Source organism: Garra rufa, chromosome 25 (genome assembly GCF_049309525.1).
Source record: "Garra rufa chromosome 25, GarRuf1.0, whole genome shotgun sequence".
Lineage (NCBI taxonomy): Eukaryota > Metazoa > Chordata > Actinopteri > Cypriniformes > Cyprinidae > Garra > Garra rufa.
The window spans coordinates 22,986,430-23,005,367 of NC_133385.1; the positions used below are offsets into that span (position 1 = coordinate 22,986,430).

The 18,938-nt window shown below is 35.5% G+C and overlaps 1 protein-coding gene across 1 annotated transcript in view; it reads left to right on the forward strand.

The window, feature by feature from the left end:
* Nucleotides 1–3,226: 3,226 nt before the first annotated feature.
* tafa5b (TAFA chemokine like family member 5b) overlaps nucleotides 3,227–18,938 on the forward strand; it is a 41,416-nt gene continuing 25,704 nt past the window's right edge. Inside the window, exon 1 of the mRNA XM_073832144.1 lies at nucleotides 3,227–3,835. Within this exon, the coding sequence (XP_073688245.1) occupies nucleotides 3,745–3,835 (91 nt within the window). The 5' untranslated portion in view covers nucleotides 3,227–3,744. The remainder of the gene's footprint in view (nucleotides 3,836–18,938) is intronic.

An 18,938-nucleotide genomic window follows, 5' to 3' on the forward strand; every position in this document is an offset into this window, starting at 1 on the left:
CAATACAGTATTAAGAATCAAGGGGATGTAAACTTTTGAACGGGGTCATTTTTATAAATTCAATTATTATTTTCTCTTGTGGACTATATGTAAATATCTTTTATGTGAAATAATTTATTCAGATCTTATTCAGAATCTTATTCAGATTCAGTACTAAATAAACAATAACATGCATTTTGTATGATCCCTCCTATTTTGGTAAAATAGTTAACATTTTGCAGATTCTGAAAGTGGAATGTAAACTTTTGACCTCAAGTAAATGTATGAGGGCTTACATTTATTAAATTAAGCTCCAAAAACAGCTTGTTTGGATCTGAGGTGCAAAGTGATGCCACCCAGACACAAACACATCGACCAATAGCCATTTTCCTACCATTGGCCCCGCCCACTGGTGTTCAGTTGCTTAATGGCTGACACGCTAAATGCGAGTGTCGTGTCGCATCACATCAAAAGCAAACAGAAATTACAATCACTGCTGCTATCTTGTCTATATACATCTATATATGGATACAGTATACAGATGTGCTTTTGCTTTCTGATACAGTCTATGCTTGAGTCTGTCAAATAGAGAGAAAGAACAAGTCTGGAAATTATTGTTTTATTTTGATTATGTTGTCAGAACACTCACATGCAATAGTGAGGGGGTGGGGCATTGATACTGTTTCCTATGCAATGACGTTAGCCAATCATAACAGTGAGAAGCCTACAGGTAGTTTTAGACATATATATATATATATATATATATATATATATATATATATATATATATATATATATATATATATATATATGTAGATGCCTTATTAGTGACTGTTTCTATGGGCCGCGATACGTAAGCCGTCCGCCATATTGCAGCGGTCAACTTGACGTCATTCACCCATAGATATACAGTCAAACCCAAAATTATTCTTACCCCTGGCAAATTTCTGAGTTAAAGTTACTTTTATTCAACCAGCAAGTTTTTTTTTTGACCGGAAATAACACAGGTTTCTCCCAAAAGATAATAAGACGAAAAAAATATTACTTATCTTTTATTTACATTTGAACAAAAAGTGACATGTCCAAAATTATTCATACCCTTCTCAATAATCAATAGAAAGGCCTTTTTTGGCTATTACAGCAATCAAATGCTTCCTATAATTGCTGACCAGCTTTTTGCATGTCTCCACTGGTATTTTTTCCTATTCATCTTTAGCGATGAGCTCCAACTCTATCAGGTTGGAGGGTCTCCTTGCCATCACCCTGATCTTTAGCTCCCTCCACAGATTCTCAATTGGATTTTAATCAGGTCGTTAATATTTTGTCTGCTAACCATTTCTTCACCACTTTTGCTGTGTGTTTTGGGTCGTTGTCGTGCTGAAATGTCCACTGATGCCCAAGGCCAAGTTTCTCTGCAGACTGCCTGATGTTGTTGTTGAGAATTTTGATGTATTGCTCCTTTTTTATGGTGCCGTTTTGCTGTGATTAGGTTCCCTGGTCCACCGGCTAAAAAAACACCCCCAAAACATTAGGTTCCCACAACCATGTTTGACAGTGGGGATGGTGTTCTTAGGGTTGAAGGCTTCTCCTTTTTTACACCAAAAGAAGGCTACATCATTGTGGCCAAACAATTAAATGTTTGTTTCATCTGACCATAAAACAGAAGACCAGTCTTCTTCTTTGTCCAGATGAGAATTTGCAAAGGCCAAGCGGGCTTTTGTGTGTGGTGTCCTTGGTCTGCGTCCGTGGAACCCAGCGGTGTGCAGTGTCCGTAGGACTGTCTGCCACATTCATCAGGATGGCCTTGGTGGTGATCCTTGGATTCTTTTTTTTACCTCTCTCACTATCCTCCTGGCCAGCACAGGTGTCACTTTTGGCTTCCGACCATGTCCTCTGAGATTTTTCACAGTGCGTCTTCTATTTTTTAATAATACTTGGCACTGTAGCACTGTAACTTCAAAACATTTAGATATGGTTTTATAGCCCTTTCCTGACTTGTGAGCAGCCACAATGTGCAGCCGCAGGTCCTCAGTGAGCTCTTTTGTCTTAGCCATGACTGTCCACAAACCAACAGCAGAGAGCTTCTGTTTTTCACCTGTTGAGTTGATTAAAACAGCTGTTCCCAATGAATCAGAGTAATCAGAATGCTTTAGAACAGCTTGAACTATTTGGAATGGTATAGAACTTTGAATTTACCCATAGACTGTGACAGTTTGCAAAGGGTATGAATCATTTTGGACATGCCACTTTTTGTTCAAATGTAAATAAAAGCTGAGAAATATTTTTATCCACAATGATGCCTCTTGTACATCGTCTTATTATCTTTTAGGAGAAGCCTGTGTCATTTCCGGTAAAAAAAAACCTTACTGGTTGAATAAAAGTAACTTTAAGTCAGAATTTGCCAGGGGTATGAATAATTTCGGGCTTGACTGTATGTCATTCACCATAGTAATCACTGAATATTCGAAATGCCACAGTCCTGCACAGCCATTGGTCTGCGAACCTACTATATGGCGAATGATGTAAAGTTGATCGTTCCAAGAAAGCGGATACATCTACGTGCTTGGAGTGGTCCAATGGGGTATCTACGTATATATATCTGGTTTTAGACAGAGGATCAGAATGGGGGTTAAAAAATAATCATTTTCCCACATATTTGTTTTTTGTGTGCAAAAACTTTATTAACATTTTAAGTAAACCTCAAGAAACATTAAATAGTTTTATTGAATTTTACATGACCCTTTTAATAGTTATTATTTTGCTCATATGTTACCTTGGTGTGATTATTTTTGTATGACTGAATTTGCAGCCTTCCAATAAGCAAAAGATTATCAGTTTCACTCACTTATTAAATTAAAAAATAAAACATGCAGTCGCCAAAAAGGTTGTAACATCATCCCTGAATTTTGTACGGCAAAGTTCTGGCAACATTTACAGTAATTCAAAGAAAAAAAAAGACATTTTCCAGTGTATTAATATTAATGCTAACTCCCCTTTGATCTAAAACCAGCATATTAAATGTGCATTTCACAAAATGGAAGACGCTTTAACTTAGGTATTCCTGAAACTGTCAGATGAAAAGAAAATAATATAGCCCAAAAAATAAAAAAAATGACCTACGCAATTTAGAATTAAAAAAATAAAACATTTTTGTTGGCCTACTGTAACCAGGTATTCCCGCGCTCTCTCTCACTCTTGAGAAGTGGAATCGCCCAGATTGACAGATTTAACAATGATGACGTCGATTTTCAACCAAGACGAAACTCGCGTGCAGACCCGCAGCCTCAGTTAAATAGCAGACGCTCAGACTGGCTGCACCGCGCGTCCGCACACTTTCTCCTGGAAGTCAACGGAACGACGCAGTAGACTAGAGACCCCTCGCGTGAGGCTGGACATATGTGAGGTCTTTTCCTGGACTTTAACGGAATTCCGGGGGCGACAGTTGTTTATGCAGCTCGAGACTCGCGTGTGGATGTGTGAAGACATGCGGCGCGTTGCCTGCTAAATATTTTGGGACGACCGGTGAGCGAGAAGACTATGCAGCGGTTAATGGGACACAAAGTGTCAGATACCGCGTTGAAACTCTCTTGCATTGAACTTTAATCCCTCCGAATAAAGTAACCTGTCGCGCACTGTCAGCAGAGGCTTGTCCGCATGGAAAGTGTCCTTTCCGAACAGCCGGTGCTTCTTGAGAATAAGGGAATGTTTATTCAGTGTTGAGCCGGGATGGATGTGCTGTTGTAAACGCATCCGATCATCAGAAAGATGCAGCATCTCCGTGTGGCGTGGGCGCTTGCGGGAGCGGCGGTGGGCTTTTTTCTGCTCTTCTTGATTCAAGCGCATTTATTCGGCGAAGGTAAGCCGTATACCAACAGTCTGTGTCAGAACTCAATTAATTCTGCGGGAAAAACATAAATGATCATTTAAAGATAAATACTTATAATAAAAACAAGTTAGGGTTGGCAGAACTTTACCGTACAAATATAGTGATTATATTACAACATTTTGATTACTTTAAACTGCTTATATAACATTAAACCATATAATATTACTATACCAACGTATTTGAGGTATTAAAATCTCTGTTTCTGTAAAACGTGATGATAATTGTACAGGTGGTGCAATGAAAAGCCACATGATGCACTGTGTTGATCAAAATTGGCCTCTACGGCTACATAAAGACAACACCAATGACACTAAAATTTACTTTAACTAAATAACATAAAATGCAACTTAAAATACTTAAATGTAAATAACTGATAACAAAGATCAGAACTTGTTTAAATAGAATCAAAATAAATGTGATGGTTTGTGTAGGGAATTATGGAAATGCCTCTTTCATGACAAATTATAAGGAGGTTTATACGTTTACAAAAAAAATATTTCCACAATGTTTTATCGCAAAAGTAGGCTATACAGCCTTTGTTAAATATAGATTTTCACTTCAAATTGTGAAAAAGTCATTCGAAAATGTTATTTTTATGTTTTAGAATATTTAGCAGTAAAGTTATATCTTGTAATTTTATATAGATATATGGATAGACAGATAGATATGGTCCTGTGTATGTAAATTGCTTTACACACACACACACACACACACACACACAAACACACAAACACACAAACACACAAACACACACACACACACACACACACACACACACACACACACACACACACACATGTTGGGTTTACATGTTTTATGGGGACATTCCATAGGCGTAATGGTTTTTATACTGAACAAACCGTACTTTCTATCACCCTACACCTACCCTACACCTAAACCTAGCCCTCACAGGAGATTGGGCACACTTTTACTTCATCAAAAAAACTCATTGTGCATGATTTATAAGCCTGTTTCCTCATGGGGACCTGAGAAATGTCCCCACAAGGTCAAAATCTACTGGTATTCCTATCCTTGTGGGGACATTTGGTCCCCACAACGTGATGAATACCAGGTACACACACACACACACACACACACACACACACACACACACACACACACACACACACACACACAGTTATTTAGTTTATTCACTATAGTTTAGAAAATGTTAATAAAATATGACAAGAACTCAAGAGTTAAACTGTGTCAGAACAAATTCATCTTGATGATATCAGATAACTTTGATAGAAAGGTATATCACAAAACATGGTCAGGTCAAAGTGTCAAATCAAATTGTTATCAATTTTACTGGTAGTCCACTGTATTTTATAATGTCACAGTTTACTTTATTTTGCACTTACATAAATGAACTATAGTGTCCTGCACCCACTAGTAAAAAAATATCAAAATTTATATCTGGTGTCTGAATATTTTTTTTGTTAGGTAAGGTAACATATTGCTTCCATGTTAGGATTTCTTCAATTACAGTCAATGCAAACAGCTTTATTGAGATGATAAAACCACAGGAGCACCTGTTTTTCATATAACATGATGTATTTCATTATATACATATGGTGTATGCATATGCTCTGCCAGTGTATGTGCATCAGTGATACTCTGCATTCATCTGGCATCAGAATTGATAAGAAAAACATCTTGTGCATGACCTTTCGTGTACTTGTCAATATGTAGCGCTTAGATCTAGCTTAAGGCCAAACCAAGGATCATCTGTTTGAATTACTACTCCATTTATTTACTTAAGGAGATGCTGTATTTGTATCAATGTCGTTTACTGGAAAAAACAACAACATTTAACGTAGTCTGTGGACTGAGATGTATACTGATATCAAAACGACTGTTTTACGGTTTGATTCACAATCATTTGGGATCATAAATGATTTTGTAGATAGTACAGAGAGTACTTTGTGATGTACACTGTGATGCAGATAGATAGATAGATAGATAGAAAGTAAGCAAATGCTTCAAGTCCTGTAGGTGCTGATGTGACAGCCTAGAGCTCAGTCTGACATCTTTTATCTTCCATATGCTCTGGAAAGCAAAAGGAAGAAAATCCTGCCTCATAAAATTGATCCATGTTGCATAAGTGTCTCAGCATAAGACACAATGTGAAAAAGTTCAGACATGTTCATGACCAGTGTCTATTTTTTACTTAGCTCAGAGAACAGACTATTATTTTTCACTGCAAATCTTAAAATACAGCATAAAGGCGAGCTGGAATTGGATTCTGATTCTGATCAATGGCCTTTGCAGATGTCTTTATTTTTAACTAGCTGATGAAGTTTTAAGTAAATCGACGCTATCATTAAGTTGCGTGTGCGGTATCAGTACGGGTGCAAGGTTGAGACCGCGAGAGCAGTCACCCATATGTGTGAGCTTGCTTTGAACAGCTTAAAGGTTTGAGTTGGCCTGCCGCCATGGCAAACAAAACATGTTGGCCCGGTTGCCACAGTAACTGGGCTTTTAAGAAAATAATTGGAGAATGCATGGGTTTGCTTCTTGCAAAGTGCCAAGGAATAGAGCAGTGACCTCCAGCATAGTGATAGAGAGAACCGCAGGAGGCATCTGCCCAAACGCTTTTCATTTCCTTCATACGGAGACTTGGTGCAGCGCTGGGTGTTTGATATTATAATGCAACAACCTCAGCTCACACTTTCCAACATTTCTCCATTGATTTTCTTCTTTAGGCCAGTTTCGTTCATGCTCAATTTAGAAGGGATTGTCCAGTGGCTTTAAAAATAGCACTTCATCAGGACTGATTGTTATAATGAACAAGTGAAATTACTAAGCCAGCGTGAAATCCAAATACACATTTATAGCATTATTGTGAATGAATCAGCAGTGCATGAATTCATTGAAACAAAATAACCTGCTTCACCACTAAAACAACTTTCCTTTTCAGCTGACATCACTTTTTTTACAGTGTTGCTAATAGGGTAATTTCACGCAGGTTAACAATAATGTCATAAACAGACTTTTTACCTTAAGGATTAAATGAAACCTTCCTTTTTTACCGTTTTAATATTTGGGTTTACTCAGAAATATGTGATATTATATAAGTAGAAGTGTTTTGATTATTTAAAGCTATAAAGGCTTATACAAATATTTTTTAATAGACTTGTATTGAGGCTCCATTTTTGGTCTCATTTGTTATGCTATATAGTCTTGATATAGTTTATATCACAAACAAATAATAAAAAAAGAAATCTAGATAGTCTTAAAAGTAAGTATTTCTTGCTTCATTTATCATTGTTATATCAATATTGTTTTGATGCAATTGGTTGTTTAGTTCAAACAAAATGTTTTCTGACCAGTGAGATCAGGTCATGAGGACAATAGGCATGAACAGAAGAGAGAAGATAATCTATCTTCTAACTAGTTAAAAAAGTCATGAGGTTACATCTGATCTTTCTGGTTTTTGTCTTAAATTTGACTTCAAGTGGTCTTTCTTTTTCATGGGCTTGGGTTTGCCACAGTCTCTATGGAAATGGAGGCAGATTTAGAAACAAAGACTTACATCCAACATCTTAAATTGTCATTAAATGTCATCCTGAATCTGAATCTGAAAATCTGAAATCTGAAATCTGAAAATTATTGCACTAAAAAGTATATTTAAAAACTAATGTTATGTGCGATTCATCATGATTAATTTTAGAAAAAAATGTGTGATTAACTAATTTTTTTAATCGATTGACAGCACTAGTATTAATTCATGAACAAACAATGAACCATACATTTATTACACTATTTATTAATCTTTGTTAATGTTAGTTAATGAAAGTACAGGCGTTCATTGTTTGTTAATGTTAGATCACAGTGCATTAACTAATTTTAACAAACACAACTTGCACTTTTAAGGTAACACTTTACAATAAGTTTCATTAGTTAACTAAATTAGTTAACATAAATTAAGAATGAACAATACTTATACAGCATTTATTAATCTTAGTTAATGTTAATTTCAGCATTTACTAATGCATTATTAAAATCACAAGTTGTGTTTGTTAATATAGTTAATGATCTATCATGAACAAACAATGAACTACTTTTTTTTTTTTAACTAACATTAACAAAGATGAATAAATAGTGCAATAAATGTATTGTTCATTGTTCATTCATGCTAGTTAGTGCATGAACTAATGTTAACAAATGACACCTTATTGTAAAGTGTTACCACATATTGTATTTTTTACTAGTTTAAATTCATGAGGTCTTTCTAACAACTCTAGACTTTGTGTCATCTCATATCTGACCTTTCTGGTTTTTGTCTTGAATTTGACTTCAAGTGGTCTTTCTTGGGTTTGCCACAGTCTCTAAGGAGATGGAGGCAGATTTAGACACAGAGACTTACATTCAACATCTTAAATTTACATTGTGTTGTGATTGGCTGTTCAGTTCAAACTAAATCTCTTCTGACCAATGAGTTCAGGTCATAATGACAATAAGAGCGAACAGAAAGAATTGCTCAAACACCCCATACAATGCAACCGCTAAGCATTTCAAACGAACATTTGGCTACAAAGATTATCATTACTGTGGCCACCTGAACTCCCCAGCAGTTGCTAATTGATGAAAATCACTTGAAAGAGGACGGATGCCAGACTAAAACCACAGAGTGATTAACAAAGCACGGCTTGGAAGTGGAAGGCTTGTGTGTCTTAACAAAGTGTTCTGTGAAAGTTTAAAGTATTCTAAATAAATTATTTTAAAGCACTCCCCAGGAGTCCGTACAAGCAGACGTCTCGCAGTCACGCTTTGCAGGGGCTTTGTGGTATGATTGGACTTGGGAAGCAACGATTTTGGCTGCCTGCTGAGCTCAGAGGCCAGCCAGACTGACCTGGCATCAGGTCCAATCTCAGTCTGACTGTCATTACTGACTCTAAAGGAGACCCCCGTCCCCCGCCAGCCCTCCCTCTGACTACTGCACCAATCTAGACAAGGATAATAGGTGTATAGGGTGACAGGAAGGGATATATACTGCCCAGATAAAGTAGCCTTAGCTCTTAAGCAGGTTATTGGCAGCTCATATTATAATATAGTAACTGGCTGAATGGTAGGACTTGTCATAAAAAAATTTGACCTAAAATATATGATACAGGATATAAAGTCTTCAATTTTAGGTTGCAATAATTCTGTCTACTCAATATAAAAGCTGTACTCAGTGTTTTTATGGGCTTGCCACAGTCTCTAAGGAGAAGGTTGTGGAAACAGAGACTTACATTCAACATTTTAAATTTGCATTCAGGATTTGTCAGTCCCTGACATTGCATTCAAAGTATACAATTTATACAGCTGTATGAATAATTTGAATAAAATAAAAATGTAAATATTTTTTATAAATACATTTATTTTTTATGTAATTGTAGAAAATACAGTAATTTCATAAATAGTTTGAATAAAATAAACATTAAATTAAAATGTAAAAATTATTTTATATTTACATTTTTTTTAAATATGTTTTTAATTTAATTTAAGAAAATAGTTATTCCATACAAAAATACATTCGTTTTTATAGTTATTTTTTAAACTATAAATTAAATAAATTTTACATTTAAAGAAGCTTGTTTGTTTGTGTCACACCCCCGGACTTCCATGTTGGTTTCTCCCATCTATTCCCCCCGCAGCTCTGTGTATTTTGGTTCATCCCTCATTGTCTGCACCTGTGTTTGTAATCAGTCTTGTGTATTTAAGGTGTGTGTTTCTCCTCATTCTCTGTCGGTCTTTAATGTTACCACTCTGTGTCTGCCTGTCTCCTGTTGGATTTATTAAATACTTTATTTTTTCTACATCGTTGTTCGTGTGTTCCTGTCTGATCGTGACAGTTTGTTCATTGCTTTCAATTTACAACCTGCATAGATTGTTTTATTTAATTTTTACAAAATAGTTATTTTATAAAATAAAATACATTAATTTAATGGTTATTTTATAATTAAAAAAAAAAAAAATGGACTTTTGTTGTAGCTTGTCTTCATCACTTTCAAATTACAACAATATATTATATCGATATATTATATGAACTTTTTTCAGTAAAAAGTGATGAGGTCTCTCAAACCATTCTATACATTTTTTGTCTCTAAATACATCGAAATTATATTTGATAACTTGTTTTATCACTGCATATATTTTTTACCTGCATAAATACATTTATTTTTTATTTCATTTTATAAAATAGTTACTTTATGAAATAAAATACATTAACAGTTATTTTATAAATTAAATAAAAAAATTGACATTTGTAGCTTAGTTTTCAGTTGTTTTTACATTTTACATTTGAAGAAGCTTGTTTTCATTGTTTTCAATTTACAATATTCATGTTTTTTATATTTAATTTTACAAAATAGTTACTTTTTAAAATAAAATACATCATTTAATATTTATTTTATAAATTAAATAAAAATAAATAAAATTGATGTTTGTTGTAGCTTGTCTTCATCTCTTTCATATACATACAACCTGAAGTTTGGACAAATGTATAATTAACTTGAATTATATTTTATATTTATTATTATAAATTATGTTGATATATTATATACATTTTTTTACACTTAAAAGTCATGAGGTCTCTCAAACCATTCTAGACTTTGTGTTGTCTCATATCTGACCTTTTTTGTTTGTGTCTTTGATTTCCCAGAAATGTCCTTGCCATGTACTGTTTATATAAAATAATATTAATCCAAAAAAATAAAAATAAATAAAATAATAAAAACCAAACCAAAACAAACTATAAATGTTTAAAAATATTAATATATTTTTATAAAAAAATACATTTATATTTTTAATTTTATAGCATAAAATAATTGTATAAAATGAAAAAAAAGAAGTTTATTTTATAAATAAATTGCATATTTGTTGTAGCTTATTTCCTCTCAATTTATCTCCAGTCACAACATGAATTCTAGAAACTGATTTATTAAAATAATAAACTTATATGTGACCCAAGACCACAAAACCAGTCATAAGGGTCATTTTTTAAAGTAATAATAAAATAAATAAGCTTTTCATTGATGTATGGTTTGTTAGGATAGGACAATTTCTGAAAAAAAATCAAAAAAATCTAAATATTGAGAAAATCACCTTTAAAATTGTTCAAATTAAGTTCTTAGCAAAGCATACTGCTAATCAAAACATTTTGATATATTTACAGTAGAAAATTTACAAAATTTATTCATGGAACATGATCTTTACTTAATATCCAAATGATTTTTGGCATAAAAATCAATAATTTTGACCTATACAGTGTATTTTTGGCTATGCTACTATATAAACGTATAGTTTGCTTTTTACTAGTTAAAAAGTAATGAGGTCCCTTATTGTTTGACCTTTCTGTTTTTTTGTCTTAAAATTGACTGGTTTCCTTGGCTAATCTTCAACCCAGCCTATGCTGTGTTTAATACCTAACTATTCTGCAATGTCCTAATTGTCTTCTCACAACTCGTGTCTTATCGCACCTCCGAACACGACACTATTCATATATGCCTTTGTCACCGGTGCTGTTTCTTAATGAAAACATCCTACAGTCAAATGAGGCCAATTGACTCGCATTGCGAGGCAATAAGCGCAGCATAAAGCTTCGGGTTATAGAATTGAACTGAACGATCTTGGCATGAGAATGAAGGCTGATAGCGTCGTGCGGCGCTGGTGGAGTCCAGCATCGGTCCCCTGATGATAGACTCCCTTTTCACTCCATCACTTTTCTGACAGCCTGTAAAGGATAGCTTTTGAATTTCAGATCAGCACAGCCAGCAAGTCTCCATCTCCGAGATGCATGGTTGGCAGCTCTTTCATCCCTAAAACGCATGCACTGGAGTATACAGGAGATCCTGGGGAGAGCGCTCGAAGAGCTCCGAGATGAATCAGACATTTCGCTGTCAGCGGGGCTATTTAAACAGACAGGGAGGGCGTATCATCTATCACGAGTTGCGCCGCTTAACACGTCTAAGCTGCGGCACTTAGAGGCCTTTTAGAACAATGCGAGCGAATCTGAAGCTTTATCGGAGCCGTTTGGCCCCGTGACCATTAGCAAAGTGTCGGCTTGCATTAATAATGTCATAACGGCTGTATTAATACGGTAGTCTCACATTCGCTGTGTTTAATTGTGTTTTCCTCTGAATTAGCCCACTGTAATGATTGTTTACTCTGACTCGGGAGAAAGAAGGGCAGCGGAGGAAAGGAGGAGGGTGAGGTGGCGCGGAAACAGCGGAGAGGGCCGTGTCGGGGTTTGTCATAAAGCCACGGCAGGGCCGAATGAATGAGTGAGAGATTAAAGGAGGGGCGCTCACAGTCTGCATTCAGTCACTGCAGAGCCAGGCTTTGCTCTCGGCATGCTGATTAGCCTCCATGAATGGCTCTATGGACTCCTCTCTCTCCGGTGTCTATCAGAGCCCAGTCATTACGGCCTATTTGGGCCTGAAGTTGGAGATGAATAGTGAAGCTTTTTCCTCTGGCTTTGGAGTGGGGCTCACCTCTAGGGCGCCACGGAGAAAGGGAGAGAAGGGCTGGGTGTTGTCGAACATGACAGGACGAGGCGATAGCGTTTTTTAGAAAGAGGGAAAAGCTGCACACTGGTTATGTCTCGCAGTTTTGCAAGCTGTTAGTTTTAAGTTGATACATTTGCAGTTGTTAATCAGAGATGATTACTAGGTTTTATAACACCAATTTCATGCTTTTTATTGTTTATTGCATTAAAATTACGGTGTTGCTTTTTCACTCACCACCTAAAACTGCACATTAGCAAAAACAAACAAGAAGTATGATAATGTATCTATAAAACAAGAAATTCTTGTTAGGATAAAAAAGATAATAACAATTTTGCAATTGTGTTTCTGCTCACATGCTCTGAAAAAAAAAAATAGCTGTGTAGGACTATACACTACCAGTCAAAAGTTTATGAACAGTAAGATTTTTAATGTTTTTTTTTAAGAAGTCTCTTCTGCTCACCAAGCCTGCATTTATTTGATCCAAAGTACAGCAAAAACAGTAAAATACTGAAATGTTTTTTACTATTTAAAATAACTGCTTTCTATTTGAATATATTTTAAAATGCTATTTATTCCTGTGGTCAAAGCTAAATTTTCAGCATCATTACTCCAGTCTTCAGTGTCACATGATCCCTCAGAAATCATTCTACTAAGCTGATTTGCTGCTCAATAAACATTTAATATTATTTATCAAAAATTTAAAACAGTTGAGTTAATTTTATTTCAGGATTCTTTGATGAATAGATGAGCATTTATCTGAAATAAAAAGCTTTTGTAACATTATACACTGTACTATTCAAAAGCTTGCAGTTTTTTTGGAAAGAAATTATAGAAATTAATACTTTTATTTTGCAAGGATGCTTTAAATTGATCAAAAGTGATGATAAAGACATTTAAGATGTTACAAAAGATTTCTATTTCAGATAAATGCTGTTCTTCTGAACTTTCGATTCATCAAAGAAACCTGAAAAAAATTCTAGTCAGCTGTTTTCGACATAATAATATTAATAAAAGTAAATGTTTTTGAGCAGAAAATTAGAATATGAGAATGATTCAGCTTTGAAATCACAGGAATAAGTTACATTTTAAAATATATTCAAATAGAAAACAGTTATTTTAAAATATTTCAAAAATGTTACTGTTTTTGCTGTACTTTGGATCAAATAAATGCAGGCTTGGTGAGCAGAAGAGACTTCTTTAAAAAAATACTTATATTATATTTACTTAACTTCTTTAAATGTTTGACTGGTAGTGTACATTATCTGGATAATTAGTAAAAAGAAACTGCATAGAACTGAATAAAAATAATACATTGATATTTAATTTTAATATATTTTCTGTCCAATTTTATTTTGTTGCTTTCAATAAAAGTGTGGTTATTTTATTGGCTTGTATTTTCTAACATTTTTCAGTATTATATAATATAATTCTAAAATTATTGAGTTAAATTAAAAAGTCTGGCAAAATGATGTTATATTATTTAATAAAATAATAAATAATTATTAAAAAGCAGTTCCCGTTTCCATTTTTCCGGCATCCAGAATTTTTATTTCATTTTGGTGCATCTCTACAAATGAGTACTTTTCTATTTCAAATAAATACTCCTCTTTTTAACTTTTTTTATTCATCAAATAAATAACTGTTTTCAATAATTATAAATGAGAAATGTTACTTTAGCAGGAAATTGGCTGCTAAACGCTTCAACGTGGAAGTTAGCCTTCGGGTGAGACTTTTGGTTTATTAGCCACTATAGGGAAATAACAAGAAGAATAACAATGTGCAGTAAACAGTAAAACTGTTTGCACTAATACCATTGTGCTCATAATTAAGATAATACATGAAAATAATTTAGTAAGACGCACTAATTTGTAATATCAAGCAGCAAAACGAGCTGTTTTGTACAGCTAAAAATTGTTGGACGCAGATGAGACCGGAAGCCAGACCCATCAAATTCACAAATAGATGCGCCCACTCTTATGGTGGATAAGAATGATTTCTGATACTTTAAATTCTAATAACATTTATATGCAAATCTGCAATATTACTGTTTTTATGAGTCATGGCTGTGAAATTACTGTTTGGATGAGAGACTTTTTCAAAATATTTAAAAAATCGTACCCATCCCAAGTCTTGAACTGTGGTTAATACAGTGCCCTCCACTAATATTAGAACCCTTGGTAAAAATGAGAAAAGGCAGCTGTGAAAATTAATCTGCATTGTTTATCTCTTTGATCTTTCATTCAAAAAATTCTAACCTTTCATTCCAGTAAAACAATGAAAAGTATGTTTGTATTGGCACCCCTAGAAATTCTTACGAGTGAAATATCTCTCAAGTATATTCCCATTCATATTTACATTTTTTTATCAGACCAGGGTGACTAGGAGCATGAAATTGTCCAGCCAAAACTTCCTGTTCCACATGATTATAAATATGAGGAAGACAAAGGCAATATTCCCTCAATCATTTATCACAAGAATAGTTCTGATGTGCAGAACAAGATTGTTGAACTTCACAAAACAGAAAGTGGCTGTAAGAAAATAGCTCAAGCGTTAAAAATTCAGGGCAATAATTAAGAAGTAAACAGATGTTACAAATCTGCCTGGAAGAGGACATGTGTCTATATCGTTCCTAACACACGGTGAGGAGGAGAGTTTTAGAAGCCAAAGACTCTCCAAGGATCACAGTTGGAGAATTGCAGAGATTAGTTGAGTCTTGAGGTCCGAAAGCCTTAAAAAAATATCAAACAGCCCCTTCATCACCACATGATGTTTGGGAGGGTTTCAAGAAAAATCCTCCTCGCTCATCCAAAAACAAACTCCAGCATATTCTGTTGTCAGACACGACTGGAACTTCAAACGGGACTGGTTTCTATGGTTAGATGAAACTAAAAAAAGAGATGGGTTTGGTGCAAATGGGGATAAAAAGAACCCCATGCCTATGGTTAAATATACCACTGGATCTTTAATGTTGTAGGCCTATTTTTCTGCTGGAGGTGCTGGATATCTTGCTTAGATACATGGCATCATGGATTGTATTAAATGCCAACAAACCTGACTGCCTCTTACAATGGGCCGTGGTTGGATCTTCCATCAGGACAATGATCCAAAACAAACTTCAAAATCAACACAAAATGTGTCACTGAACACAAAATTAATCTTCTGCTATGGCCGTCTCAGTTCCCTGACCTGAACTATAGAAAATGAGTGGGGTGAACTGAAGAGAAAAAGCATCAACATGGAGCTGGGAATCTGAAGGATCTGGAGAGATGAAGGAATGGTCTTTGATTTCCAGTCAGGTGTTCTCCAAACTCATCAGGCATTATAAGAGACAACGCAGAGTTGTTATCTTGGGGAAAAGGACGTTGCAATAATTGGGTGTGCCAATAATTGTGGCCAAAGAAGAAAAACATTTATTTTTTATTGAGATTCCCCACTCACTTTCAATTGTTTTACTTCAATGAAATACGTACCAGTAAGAACATATCACTGCAGTTTCCAACAGAAATGATCACTAGAGGCGGTAAAACAGTGAGCACTTGTAATAATTTTCATGCACAGTTATGATTACAACTCCATATGTCTGCAACAAGGTTGCTTGGTAGCTCAGCCGACACGTAATTGGACTTAGGATACGGAATCCTTGGGTACGAATCCCGTGAAAAACATGACTCACGATGAAAGAGCTGAAAGATGAGAGATTGAAAAACAAGCTAAAATGGATTGAATTCTTACGTCACATTTGCTTTTGTTCATACTATCGAGTAGGTGTAGGTGTAGTGCAGATGGTACGTCACGGAGCATTAGAGTTACAGCACCACTTAACATACATTTCAAGTCAGAACTTCAGTGACACGTACAAAAACAACGCCACATAAAACGTACCATATGTACGTTCATCTGTTCCGGGAAAAGAAAACTAACACTCTTTTAGTGCCACTTAGTGGACATTTCACATTGAATATGTCACAAAACAAACATGGCGGTACGTATTTCATGTCTTGCGAAAAAGTTCCCACAGGTACGTTTTCGTAATGAGATCAGATTATTATATTTACCTAGGGTGCCAATATTAATGGAGGGCACTGTATAAGTATATATATTTTTTCAGTTAGCTGTGTTATATTTTACTTAATTTTCTTTGTTTATGTTCTCTAATGTGTCTATAATGTAACTAATGTAACTTGACTCTATAATGTCACACAAATTATAATAAAACTGTTATTTTTAGATTACACAGTAATCTAGCAACACCAGAAAAACAAAAGAGTTTCTTCTGCATTTGATACCTGTATATGTGTGATGCAAAATATGGTTTTGTCATCATTTATTTTAGACTGTGGTGACAATTCAATACCAGAAAAATATTTTGAAACAGTTTCTGTATTTGCAATTCATTCTTAACTCAAATATTTATTATAAATAACTGAGTACACATTACTTTATCTGATAGCCTGACACATTTTGTGAGAAAATGGAAGCGGCAAGAAATCCAAAATGATTCCTCAGTACATAAACGTTTATTTTTCACTCCCGTAGCCCGTTTTGTCCCGCGTCTGCAGAATCACAGAGCTTATTTTGAAGAATACATTATTCAATTCGGAGCAACTTTGATAACGAGGAGTTCCACCCACATCGGCGCTCTCATTTCCCGCCAGTCGCGCTCGCGTCGTATTCTGTGATGATGTAATGCCGAAGTATCTGCCCTGTCATATCAACCATTCCACTTTATCCAGAGCTTCACTTCCATTCGGAGGCTTTGAAGAGAGAAAAAGCCGACGTACAGCTATTAGAGCAGACACCAGAGCAATGCCTACTGATTCTTGTAACTCAGAGGAATGCTGATATTTGATTTTGCCGAGCGAGAGAGAGCAGGGGAGTGAGAAATGATGTCTGGAGAAGAGGAAAACAGATCGAGAGGGGGGAAAAAAATCAAATCACCTCTTGAAAATGTTCCAATAATCACTGAAGCGCTCCAGCAACTGAGTTGGCCAAAAATAGATTGAATTGAAAGTTCTCCTGGTATTTTATGACGGGAGTTGCTTGCAACAAGGGTCGTCTGGAGAACTTTGCTACAGATTCTTTTGTGTTTATTTTGACAGTTCTGACAAACACGCAATATTTTTGTCTCAGTTTCAAACGCAGCCTGAAATATTGGGTGTAATAAAAGGTGATGGGCTTGCATCGCATTCTGATGAATCGGTGATGGGCTGAGAGCGAGGACTCCGTGTGCTTCTGAAAGTTATGGCTAGACGCCTGGGGCAAACAGATTTCCAGCTATGCTCATAAATGTGAAAAAAGAAAGCGGCTGTATTTATGTGTTGAAAACAGATATGCAATCTGAACCAATCCGGCCTGGATGTGCTTTTACGTTCAGTACCTCTGCGCTGATGCCGCGTCTGTGACGGTGCAAGCGCCATCCATCATCGTTTGTGTTGGAGCTCATGCATGTTTGGTCAGATGAACCGTTTCACACACTGTAGATCAAACTTGAGCTGGATACATATACAGACACGTAGGTAATTTTACATGTCAATAACTCCGCCGGCCGCCGTATCATGCCGAGAAGATGCTGTAATCCATCATGTGCTACAGACAAACACCTTCATATGTCACTCACGGCTACACTGAGGCCGCGTACCGCTAATGATTGCAATACTCAGACGCACTTTTCTGATTGGACGCTTTCTTCTGTAGTGAACGTAATTGTCTCTGTCTGTAGCGTAGATGGGTTTTAAAGCGTCCATATCACAAGGAATCAAATTTTCCTTGATCTTCTGAGATGAAAGTGATTGAAGTACTATGAAACATACTGTTACTCAAGAGAGAGAATTTATTTAGTTATTTTATTACTGGTTGTGGATTACAATGTTGATTACAATGCCTGAAATATCCTTGATCATTTCAGACGTATTTTATTTTGAACTGTAACTCAAACCGTAACCAGTCAAAATTTTATTTTATTTTATTACTGGATGTAAGGTTTACTTTTAATAATATCTATGATCTTTTTGATTTTGATTTTCTTGTCTGTCACAATATAACTGTGTGTTTTAAAGGAACACTCCACTTTTTTTTGGAAATAGGCTCATTCTCCAACTCCCCCCGAGTTAATAAGTTGAGTTTTACAGTTTTGAAATCCATTCAGCCGTTCTCCTGTTCTGGCGATATCACTTTTAGCATAGCTTAGCATAGATCATTGAATCCTATTAGACCAGTAGCATCACGTTCAAAAATGACCAACGAGTTTCGATATTTGTCCTATTTAAAACTTGACTCTTCTGTAGTTATATCGTGTACTAAGACCGGTGGAAATGCAAAGCTTCAATTTTCTAGGCTGATAAGATTAGGAACTACACTCCCATTCCGGCGTAATAGTCAAGGAAGTTTGCTGCCGTAATGAGGCTGAAGCAGGAGCAGTAATACCACGCAGCACATGTGCAAATGCTAAACTAGCTGGGAACTCATTTCTGATAATACTCCGCCTGCTTCGGCAAACTTCCTTGACTATTACGCCAGAATGGAAGTGTAGTTCCTAATCTTATCAGCCTAGAAACTCGCAGCTTTGTATTTCCACC